Raw genomic sequence first — 13674 nt, forward strand, 5'->3', positions numbered from 1 at the left:
ACAATGATATTATCATCTATATACATATATAGTATAGACAGCTATAAAGTTATATATAGTTATCATAATTGATAACACCAACACACACACATTAATTCTCAAATCGTTACGTAACATTGTGTACTATGCAAATATATATACTCTAATGACTATTTCGTGTACGTATAGCATAAATAGTAGGTAATAACTATATTTACTAATGAATAATATATAGTGTTATGAAATGTGATAAACTGATAAAGTGATAACCAATGATAAGTTTTGTTCTAGCGGACCATACTTTAAATTTAATTGTATCTATTGTTGATGTGACTTTAATACACTAAAATTGATTTGATAAAACGATCGTCGCCTGTACCTAACTCATTTTCATAATTTCATATTATTTAACAAGTTGTTTACGAATAAATTGTACAAGTTTTAAAACATTTAAACAAATTTGGAGCACATAGAAAAAATGTCTATACCTTTAAATTTAATGACAGGTCTATTGATTCTTAAATTAACGAAACAGAACGTGAACGAATTTACATTTTTCGTATTTGACTTAATATATAAATATTAAAATAAAGGAGCAATTTAAATGTAATCACTTTTTTTCTTATTTAAATAAATGGTTTCTAAAGAAATGTATTTCCTAAACACAAGCTGTTAACTAAACAATGAAGGTCATAAGTACCTACTAACGTATATTCCAAGATAATCTAACTTGTAATTGTTTATTATGTCAAAATAAAAATCTAATAATAATTTATTGTTAATATTTTAAAATGGTGACTAGGTACATTAAAGTTTTTGCTCTAATAAATCCCTTAGAATAAAAATCCTAGGTATACCTCTGAAATTCGCTTTGAACCACCGGTGTAAAGTGTGTAATAATTATGTATCTTTTTCTATTCTCAAAATCACATATGTAGACTAAGAATACAAATAATTTAAACCTCATACGTAGTACGTACTAGAATACTGCGTTATTAAAAAAATATGTATAACACGACTTACTATTAAAAATTATAATTTATTCTATAAGATTACTAATGAAGTCATTAGTGTCGAATAGATTTAATGTTGAATAACAAAATGTTACTATAAATACTTAATATTAATATAGATATATAATAATGTGTAAAATAACAAAAACGTTTTTTTTTTTATCACGTTTACATTAATTTTTGCTAATGTTTTTCACCACAAACCCAAGCAATATTGTAATTATAGGTAAGTAAATATTTTAATTTTCTCATAGTCGTAAATGCCATGATGCTTACCTCTCCAGCTGCGATACCCATGATGATCTTGAACAGCATGCCCGACTTGTCCTTGACCAAGTCGATAGATTTTTGCAGACAACCGTCCTGCCACGCCTGAGCCTTAGAGCATGTCGTTCCTTGGCCACCATCATCGTGGCAACAAGTGTGCGGTAGAGCAGCTGCGTTACGTTCGGTCCAGTAGTTCGGTCCGTCTACACCACAACAGTGGAACTAAAAACACATAAAACGAATGTATTATTAAATGTTTGGTTTTGATCTGAATAATCTGAAAACTAAATGTATATAAGATATTTGGAAGTGTTGCACTACTATATTATAGACTAATTTAATTAACTGTTTTCAAAAGCCTAGTGAAAGCGTCAGAAACATGGTACAAAGACCTATTGACTACCAGAATCCATGAATTAATAATGGTCAAATAATTAGTATTGTAAATTATAATTCACGCAACGATAGCAATCGCTTTGGCAGAATAATATAGATATAGCAAGTAGGTAAACCTAATAATATATTTAATTTTATTCCAACCACAGTGTTTTAAATAATTTCAATGCAAATTGGTGAAATGATGACCCGTGTAATTTATTGTTTATCTACAAAAGCATACTTGTCTTGTACTCTTACGCTTTAAATACATTACGTCAAGGACAATTCCAATTATTTTAAATAAATTACTAGATACTTCTCCACAAATGACAAATAAAAAGCTATTTATCGTACTAAGGTACTAAGGTTTTTTATCCCACGTAGTATATTTAAATTTACAATATAATTTTAACAAATTAATGTGATTTTAGTCCAACATATCATTACAATTACAACTTATAATTAATATTAAGACATGTTATCGTCATAGATATATTGGCCATAGCTGCCACGTATTTCTTTATTGATAAAATATACATAATATGTTTATTATTTATTGTTGATTGACCCGTATGTATGTAGATTCTGAATAAATGGAATTTTGGAACCCATGACACGAACCAGGATCTCATTTGTCTAAGCCGTCTAAAGCCTTTATTATATCAACGATAATGCAAAAACAAAAACAAAACCATAAATGTCTGTATACTTACGTCATGTTGTATCTCATCAACAAGAGCGCGTGATTCCGATTTATTTGAATAATCTTCAAAAACAGTAGTTAAGGATTTTCGAGTGATCGACTCCACTTGTCCCCGGTTCACGTACAAGAAAACTCCGGTGGCTACCTCCAACAGGAAGAACGCCAACAGGAACATTGCGTACTGAAAGACGTCAGTAAAACCATCGTTATAGTAATGTAATTAATATATGTGTATACGCTGGATTTAATAATAGTTAAAAGGTTAACTATAAAAAGCTCAGTGACTGTAGCACATGGGGTAAGTTATGAAAAAATATTGTGACTATAGATTTACAATATTTTTTAATTAAGAAATCAACAACACATAAGGAGCTTTGCATTAAATTTTCAAGCATTTGTACCCGTTAAATTTAAAAAAAACGAAATAAATTGAAAATTTTTTATGACTATAAGTAACTCAAAAATGGTCAAAATATCTTTAAAATGTTATTGTAAATAAAAAACAATAATATAAGTATTTATTGAAAATTTCAAGTATTTGCACGATCATTCGTTTACGAGTTACATAATAAAAACAAAATTGATTTTGTCAAAAATATTTTATTTGTTTTTCCCGATAATAAAAATAAGTATTAAGAATTTTTAAGTTTGACCTCTCCAAAATATACACTAGATCCAATTTTATATCTAAAAACCATCCCACTCATTTTTTAAAATTAAAACATTTTATCGTCAACTTATCGTATAACTCGTTCATAAAAAACACATCATAGTTAAATCAATACTTTCATCACTCTGCTCAGAATCTAAAATGCATACTTAAATTAGATTTATTTCCCAAAATTATGAATGGATAATTCCTGGGAACAAAAATATTCTGGGTAATTAATGTAAATCATAAAACAATTGCAAGGACGAATTATATAGTTTACGCGTCATAAGGCTAAATAATATCATATTTAATTTCAATATTCAATAAAAAACATTTATTTGGTTTGTTGTTCGTTCAGCAGTAATATTATAGATCACGTATATGCAACAAATATTTCAACTTGATGTATAAACAGAGACAAATTATCGTTTATTCATACAACGTGTAATTTTATGTCTGTATACGCACGACTAACCATTTAAATTTAATCCGAATAAAATCAGCCGTGAGTACTAATGGATACATGATCATTTGAAAGAATATAATGTTTAGTTATCATATTTAGAATAAACTCAAAAATAATGGATTAATAATTGTAAACAATTAATTGATATAAAAAAAGATAGATTATATATTTATATGATTTAAAGTGAAAAAATGAATTTTAGTTAGTAAATTTATAACTATTAGCATAATCTATAAAATTAGAAAATTGAGATACTCATCTAAACGAAGATTAGAGATTGATTATATTATTACCAATACCGGAATTTAATATAAGGCTAAAATATTCCCAACAAAAACACACGTATTCAACTTATTCAATTGATGCTAATATTTTAACATGGAAAAAAACTATAATTACAAGAAAGAGTATACCAACTGTATATCTGAGTACTTAAAACGTATCTACAATGTATCAAGAAAATTACTACACTTCTATTTTAAGTAGTGTATTAATTGGAGAAAATTTAAAAAAAGAATGTAAAAGTCTAAAATAATTATGTATAAAACATTTAAATAATTAATAAATTATTGATTAAGATATAATTAAATGGATTTAGTGTGCAAAAATGTATATTTATTTAAGCAAATTAAACTCCAACCTCTTAATTTAAGCAATGGTTATAACTTATAAGTAAATTTCTTTTTTTGAAAAAAAAAAAAAATTATATCGTATGAAGTATTTATAACAAAATAATTTAATTGTATAAATAAATTTTAAATTACGTAAAAAAATACTTCTTTTGTTAAAAACATAATAGCCGATTTTGAAAATAAGTGTATGACCATTATAGTCAGATTACTAGATCACCCTATTTAGTAGGTGTATATGTATGTAAGTATAATACATAATATTATGTCATACCATTGTGATCATGCAATGACTCTCCCGGATAGCTCCGCAACAGCCAAAGAACGACACAACGAAAACAGCTCCGCCAATGATGATGAACGCCAAAGCCGCAAGACCAGCTGCATCTCCGGATGCTTTATTGGCTAGCTCTTCAGTTTTCGTTGAATAATACCGGGTAAATAAACCCAAGGCTAACAGTGCTAGTCCGGAAAGCTGAAAAACAAACAACAGTGTTATCAATTTATCATCTTGCTGATGCGTAAATACCTGTCACAACGATAACGTATCATAATATAATATTATTTGACGGTATTTAGGATTTAGAATATTATCATGTAGGCGAATTACGATAATCTAGTTCTGAATCATACTCGATCGAAAACCTAATAATAATATGCATACGTCATAAAATACTGATATTATGCATATTCGATGGTGAGTGCAAACTAGAGATATGTATTATGTACATTATTATGTTTACATATAGTGATTATTATTCAAATCTAATAACGTTAGTTTTGGAAATGTATTAAAACCAATAACAATAAAAATAGAATAAGAATTTATAGACATAAAAAGAGCGTTTTTCAGGTCAATATTAAAGCTTTAATCGCTAAATTAAAATCAATTGGCATAAATGGTTCCATATATGGTTATTGTCATACTTAATTTGTACTCGGCGAATTAAAATTTTTCAATGCAGATCAGAAGTACCTTAATGTGATTTTTGGGTTCCCCTTGGAGATAATTTCTCTCCCTGCAGTAGATTCTCATTTTTATAAATTAATTAAAAGGTATACATAACTAGATTCTTTACATTTTTATTACCTATTTGATGATAATTTTAAATTGTTCCTTCGGATAAATAATCCAATTTATAGTCAGTCGTTAACCCATGTTCATAAAATAAAAGATTAAGATAGGTATTATTATATCAAAGAACCTCTCTTTTTAAGTCTTATAAAGTTATAAAATATAAACCCTAATTACGGTAGAGAGCTTAGAAAATTAAAATTAATTGAAATGATTATCGGAGATTCTTAGGTATTAGCCACTTAAAAGTTTTATTTCGCATTAGTCCGTTCTTTATTAGAATTAGAGTCAATAGCTTAGTCATTTTGAGCTAATATACATTATACATAATTCATTACTTCATTAGATACATATTGAGTATTAATATTAAAAAATAATATTAACTTATAAACTATACGATTATATGATATTATAATATATCTCGATATCCACAGGTTAAGTTAGGTTCATTAGAGCCGATTAACAAATTACTGCTGAGTGCTGACTGAATTCCACTCAAACCAAGATACACGAATGTTAGTCGGCTATCGATATAAAGGGCAAAATGCGGGTAATTTCTAGTTGCGTAGCTCGGTAGTCATACGGAAAGAATAAAACCAAACCATTTTAACAATCAAAAAAATCACAAAAATGACTATACAGAAAAAACAATTACGCATCGTAAAAAAATAAAATTTATATCATTTCTTTTTTATGTAAAAGAGGGAAACTTAATTTAGGTCACATTGGGATTGAAGTAAAATTTCTGAATTAACTCTAAAAAACGCTAGAAAAATACTAAACCAGTTTGATTATTTAGACATTTATTACTAATTATGCAAATAAAGTTCGTGAAATCCAAATCCAATGCGATAACATATGGTTTAATTACCGTCATGTAGTTTTAGTGAAAATGTAGATAAGTACACGATGATGGTGTAACACATCATACTGCACCACGAGTGTATAAGTAATCTTACGGGTCGTGTGTGTTGGCTATTATTATTACACATATTTTTTTTACGTCAGCATAATATATGATCCTGGATACAAAGCTATTAAATATTCTATACGGTGATTTTGCATCATTCCCAATCTGTTTTTGTTGTCATTTATACGTCATAATATGAAAACTTTTACGGGTTAAATTATTATTATTGTTATACAGTGCATGTTTAATTCGGTACGTTAAGTATAAAATTTAAAGTTAAGTGTAATTTTATTATATTACCCACCATGCAAAATACTGTTACAAGTATTCCAGTACATTACATATATGTAATATATACGTATATATTGTTCGCGACCACTCTCTCAAAAATTCTATATTATTAATATATAATCTAATTTTTTAATAATTTCAATAATGACAGAAATCCTAAATATCTTTGATTATTTATTTAATTTACTAACTATCAATACTAATTCTTATTGCACAACGTTGCCATACTTCCACGACCATTGATAAAGGGCACATCGCTATGTATGTATTGTTACATTGTACGTTTGTACATAATATATATATATAATATTGTCGTCGCACATTTCCGGACATTTATACAATAAACGATATACAGGTGTAGTACGTCGTGGGAACAAATATAGCAGTCTCGAGTGGTTAAATTACGTGTGTAAATAATAAAGCATATTATAGTTCATCTTCGTAAGAAAATTACTCGTATTAATCGATTAGTGCGTGATTCAAATAATAATTTAAGATTACAATAATGTGTAATATATAAGATTACTTGATTTACACGTTGCAATAAGATGACATTTTATCGTTTATTACACTGATAAATAATAATTCATTATATTATTATAGTACAATAATATTGGTCTCTTTCGAGACAAGTAAATTAATCGTTTCCGTTGACATAGACCATGTCGGGTACTTGTCGGACTGATGTTACATACGCGTTATATAATATTATTATTACTCTGGATGTACGCCGCCCACGACAACGACAACACATAATAACAAATTATAATTGATACGATACTACGATAATATTATAGCTATTATTACGATGCTATACGGCTATGGTGGCGTTATATCTATTATAGTTATTATAATACAATAATAATTACCATCCTACAATTATTATCACCACTCTCGAGTCTCAACAGCGGTTTGAAGACCGCTGTTTCTCGTTGAGAAGACGCGTTTCATTCACAGTATCTCACCCGAATTAATTGTCTCCGTATTACAAACATACAACATAATATTGAATTCGCATTCAGCAGAACCAATTGTGTGCTCTTAGCTATAGTAATAGATTGAACTGACCTATTAAACTTAAAGATAAGTACCTTATATGTTGTGTATGAATAGGTTACCTAAGTAAAATATTACAATTTAAAAATGCTCATAGCTCACTTAAGATTAATTTATCGTAAAATGCTAATTAGGCACAAACGCAGGAGGGGGGGGGGTAAAACTCTTTTCGAAATATCAAGAAAAAAAATAAATTACCTGTTCGACAAATTAATAGATAGTTTGATATTTATATACATTTTTTCTGCTAAAAACGCGTATGTCATATTCAATAACGTACTATTATAACATATAACGCCAAATCTATAAAGTGCAATGCGTGTGATCGAAATGAATGTAAATATTTCACGTTAATACAAATATACATTTTTAAATTTAAAAAAATCAAGTATTTACTTGTTTTTTTTTTTTTTTACAAAATATTCTAATTACCATGCATTCGGATTTGAATTGAAATAATAATCTAATCGCTCTGCGACCCGATGGCCCAAACAATAAGTACTAACAATTACATTCATAGTTGAACGGTTCTCGAAAATTTGTATTTGTAGTGTGTATAAGTACAAGTAAAAGTACATTATAGTCATTAGGCGCGTATTATGTCGAGAGACCATTACATTTTTGTACACAATTATTTCGTTTTACGACAACAACGCGCGTATAATTGCTGGGAGTTCTTACATTTTCAATTGTCTTCAACCAGTGTATTCGTGGCGCTTATGTATTTTGTGTACACTAAAAGTCGGCGGCCGCGATCGATCCGTACGATAAATTGATATTAATTATTCAACGAGCCACCATAGCGATTGAAACGCGCCACAGTGTATATTTATAATAATATGTCCATTACTTATGATCGAATATGACAAACACGCGTGCGCGCACGTTGCTTATATCACGCATTCACGCCACACGCGATATATTATTATTATTATTATCATTGTCGCCATGACAGAGATGAAATTAAAAACGAAAACAGACCGCTCGTCGTACAGCTATAATGGACATGGTAAATCGTACATTGGTACTATACAGCAGTAATGCTGTATACGTGTATATTATGCGCAAGACTGCATCAAAAGTACCCGAAGGATATCAAAATATTTTGTCTCGGCCGCGATCGCGTCGATATCGCCGCTCGCGGATTTTTGGAAACCGTGAAATGATCGGTTCAAATATTTGAACCACGATTATCCGTTAAAGCACGTGTTTATCGTGTATAACAATCCGATTCAGTCGGAATTCCGGAAAAAAATCATCTGCCCGACGAGCGATCGTGACGCGCGCATCGTACATATAATATAGGCATACGCCGTTACTCGTTTGCGCGTCTCGGAACACGCAATTACCTCTCGATCCGACGAGCGAAACGAGCAATGCGTAATTATTTCATTGTCGTTGTTCCAACCACTTTCTTCAGCGCGGTCCGACAACCATCTGTAAGAACGAACGCGGCGTTGCGCAACGCCCGACGTACCGCAATCAGTTCGTTCAAGATATTATTTACGATAATATGATAATTGATAAGACATATTAATGTATGCATAAGCCAGTGAATGGTTTAAGATTTTTTATGATATTTTCTATAAAAAAATATTTACTTATATCCTTATAAGCAGTGGTTAACGCAGTATACCGCGACTACTGAATGCGCAAAGCGTGCACTGCAACATAATACCGATTACAGCTATACCCATCAAGACTATATTACAGGAATATGCGATAATAACAAATATAAATGTCAATATGCACATATTAGTGAACAAGCTACTTTATGTTGCCAATCATAATTAATATTAGCTATGTATTATTATATAAATCGATACACTATTAGTAAAAAGTTTAAATTAGAATAAAAAAAAATTGTGTTTCCGGTCTGCAAACCGCGGACAACAGGATTACGGGAGGTACCGACAAAAATAAAAATAAAACACCTTCAGGTTGTTGATAACAATCTACTAAGAGTAATTAAATGAATCATAAAGCTAATCACTAAGTATTATTCAATGATTTCAATGTACACCGAAGTTATGCAATGACAATATTATGTAGAGTGAAACGAAAAATGTGAGTATATGCTATACGTTATACAAAAGAACGCGTAGAATGACTTTCTGGATTTCAATAAAATGTTTTTATTCTCGACCGAATGAATGAATGACGAAATCGTCTGTATTATTGTATTGCATACGTAATATAGTGTAGAGTTTGTGAGTCTTATTAATCGTATTTGTTTGCAATTATACGGTCAATATTTTTAACAATTATTGATCTAGTACGCATAACTGTATTATGAGAGAGCAAGAGAAAAGTTAGTCCCACACATTTTATAGTGATGGCAAAAATATCGCTTTAATATTTAACAACTTCCTATGTTAAGGTGTAATCCTTTTAGTTTTGCAACACATTAATTATTTATTATTTTTATTCAAAGCATTAAGCTTGATTTTGAATATTATTTTATTTTTCTATATTCATTTTATGTTATTATATTACTAATTTTCCATCATTATAACTTTATTTTAATAGGTGTGCTTGAATATATATATATATAATTATAAAATTAATCTGAATATAGTAGTCATTACTTACTACCGCTTAGTTTATTTTCACATTATTTTCCCAAACCTCCAACCGTCACAAAAAAATACTAACCTAAATTATTACTTATACGAATAATATTGATTTTCGTCTTCATGGTATACATCTATATTTTTTTACTCCTAGCAGTCTTAGGTAAATTTATCGAATTTAAAATTTTTTAATTATTCTATGATCTCATACTATAGAGTCTAGACTAATAATTCCCTAGGTGAGTCTCCTTGTGGGTTTTTTTTTTTAATTCGAAGAGGGCGTTTTACTTAAGCGAGCGCTAAAGGGAAGGCGATTCGACTTAGAATTCCATTTATATCGTTCATAATTTATTGCAATGAAATGTATAGATAACTGCATACAATCAAAAATAACTTAAAATAACGAACTAAAAGTAATATACAGAACTATGTACATATGCACAATATATATATATATATATAAATAATACACAATAAGAATTTAGTGTATACAATTAAAAATTGTTAGTAGGGTTTTATTTTTACTTTAATTAAATTGTTTGTTATGAAAATTAAGTTATATTTTTTTTATTGTTTTTATTGGAGGGGCGGTGTAAGATTTATGAAAATCTAAAAGTGGCGTTGAGTAAAAAATATAGATTAAAGTCTAAACAATAAACCAATATTACCTAAACCCCAGCTAACAATGTTATGTATAGGAATTCGGCACTTACGAATTCATACACATCCCGGACCTGATTGAATAATATCCGCAGTATCCATGTAAAATTATATTATAATATTATGCTACCGTATACACGATGATGAAGTGTAGTAAAACCGAGAAAAACTTTATCGAACAAGCCGACAAGGCGAGAAAATAACAAACGAACCGTGTTAAAAAATCCAATTATAGGTTGTTGTCAGCTTCGTCATTCATCAATCCTAGGGGCTAGCTAGGGTACCTATTATAGTAGTTTTGTACCCAGCCGTACATCATATTATTATACCTACACGATTATGAGTTACGCACCAGCTGTACGTGTGTATAATAATAATAATCATTGTAAAAACTTAAGCATGGCGTAAGTATATAAAATCAAAATAATGACCGAAAAATGTGGTAAAAAAATCGTGAGCCTACAACCGAATCGAATAAAAATGAATTATGTCAAACGACAAAGGTGTTGGGTGTATCTATACGATAAAAAAAAAAAACACAAAAATACGCTTAAAATCATTAGACCAGAAATCGTTTTCCCTCTCCACCTTAACACCATCCCCTCACCCAACAACAATTCGATAGTACAACGCGCGCCTATTATTATAAAAACATAACTCGAAGACTTGCGGTTCGTTTTGTCACATAATATATTATTATTTTTTTTAATTATTACTATAACTATATATTGTATATTATATTATATGGTATTGTATTTCATTATATATTTTTACACTATATAATCGTTATAGAACTATAGCGAAAAATACGATGACTGACCGACCGGTGACAAAATCTTTGTTTTTTCGATTGAAAATGATGATAATATTATATTATACTGTTCCGAAACGAATCAATAAAAACTCGGCTTATTCCTGAATGGTTCACACGATCTACAGTCAAACACATACCTATATATTGTATTTTTTTGAAAAACTATACAAATTATTATTATTATCGGAATACTGACGGCCGAAGATTGTTTAAAGTACAAACTGCCGTTAAACGCATCCTAAAATGCAGTTATGGTAGTCGGTATGACTGTCAGATGTTTTCCGGCCAACTATATAATTTAATTTTAAACCTATTTTGAAAAAAAACTCCTTTGTTTGTACACAAGAACCACAAAAAAACTCACATCAGTTGTACATAATTCAGTGGACGGCGGTAACATTGTGTATCCAAACTAAAGACAAATATTATTGACATAATATATATCAATATCTATATAAGTATAGTATCGAATGACAATGGTTCATAAAATAGAAAAAATACACACCTATTTATAATCTAATATTATATTATATAGGTATGTCTATAATCCATACAGAACATATTTGCAAATCCATGCGTCACTTTTATATTTACATGCGATAATATATACATGACATTTACCACGGCAATTATATAGATATAATCATTTAGTTTACAATACCAGATTTGACCGGGAGCTCTACTTTTTTGAGACCCCACAAAATTACTTTAAGCTTTTTTTTATTGATATATTTAAAAAATAACTAAAAATATTTTGATATGTTATTGCGATTGCACCGTAATAGAAAAAATCATTTATTTAATTTAATTTATCTATGCAAAAATATAGTTTTTTTTAATGTTAATTTGTACCATGAAAACAACACGACAGAATAAGGAAACATTTTCAATGAGGCCCGTAATTTGTTTATAATGAGCTCAAAAATTATAAATCCAGCCCTGTTAGTATATAGATACTATATAACGTATACAAATGTATACATATAATACTAAATAGTGTGTTATACACTAGGTATACATATTCAATATTTAATTTTTTCCGCGAAAACCTTCCACACCCACGTTGTAGTGGTTCGATTCTCTTGCAAACCATGATTATCGAGTTGTCGTCCGCGAATGCGTTTCAATACTTTCAATACGTACAATACTCCTACTGTAATATGCGAAAAGATTCCAATGGAACGAGTATTGCATGTATAGGTACACATATAAAATTATACCTAACCAGGTTAAAACAACATGTCAAGGTACACGATGTTATTTATTTAAATATTTGAATGAAAATAAAAAAAAAATTAAAAAATACGAAATCTCATACTTAATAATATTTACCCGCCCGGTGCAAGTCACAATGAAATATATAATTTCATAGTCGATACTCGATATTGTATAAACGTAAAAAAAAATTAATGTATTTATATCTATATTTGAAAAATATGACAATCGCTTGTTTTTTGGATAATTGCTACATCCTTCGGATATGCCTTATACATACATAATATAAAAAAACTTGGATATACTATTTTTATTTTTTGAAAATATAAAAAACTATAGCTAGTAGATCATGTTTCCTGAGTACCTATTTACTTTCTACCATCGTCAAGGTACTTTTGATCAATCAGTATATCTATAAAGGATTGTAGAAATTCTTAATCGGCTAAATCAATTCAAATATATAACGATCGCAACGGTCAGGGTCATTATTATTTACGAATGAATTTTTGAAACAATTGTTTCAAATGAATATTTTTATCTCTCGTGTATTCATACAGGACATACTAATTGTTCAATAATATAATATATTTTTAAACTTATACAGTTTTACAGTATAAATAAAACATTTTATCGAGGAAATTACACACCAGTCCTTATAAAATATTATCATAGCCAATAAATTATGTACATCGTACAATCAATATTATTACAACCTTGAGTTTTTCACCCTGTGTCCTTTATAGTCGATATTATGAATACTGTATAATTCTGTGTTGTTATTTTATCTAATTTACAAACATGCCAGTAGCCTTTTATTCTTGTAGCTGCATGTTATGACATATATAAAATATATATGTCACACGCGTAAACAGCGATAACTGATTCACGCAAATTGTTCGTAAATAATATAATAATATCAGGAAGTAATTTTGAAGTCGAATCGACATATATTATATACTCATATATATAATATACATACAAGTGTTTAAAATA

At 29.0% G+C, this 13674-nt stretch overlaps 1 protein-coding gene across 2 annotated transcripts in view; it reads right to left on the reverse strand.

Moving 5' to 3' along the window:
• The window catches only part of LOC113552280 (CD63 antigen-like), a 34525-nt gene that overhangs the window by 1101 nt on the left and 19750 nt on the right, over window positions 1-13674 (reverse strand). For both annotated transcript variants that reach the window (XM_026955083.1, XM_026955081.1), the window contains exons 3-5: window positions 4362-4562; window positions 2351-2521; window positions 1269-1481 (exon numbers count right to left, since the gene is read on the reverse strand). In XM_026955083.1, coding sequence (XP_026810884.1) covers window positions 1269-1481; window positions 2351-2521; window positions 4362-4562 — 585 coding nt within the window. The remainder of the gene's footprint in view (window positions 1-1268; window positions 1482-2350; window positions 2522-4361; window positions 4563-13674) is intronic.

Source organism: Rhopalosiphum maidis, chromosome 2 (genome assembly GCF_003676215.2).
Source record: "Rhopalosiphum maidis isolate BTI-1 chromosome 2, ASM367621v3, whole genome shotgun sequence".
In the NCBI taxonomy this organism is placed as follows: Eukaryota; Metazoa; Arthropoda; class Insecta; order Hemiptera; family Aphididae; genus Rhopalosiphum; species Rhopalosiphum maidis.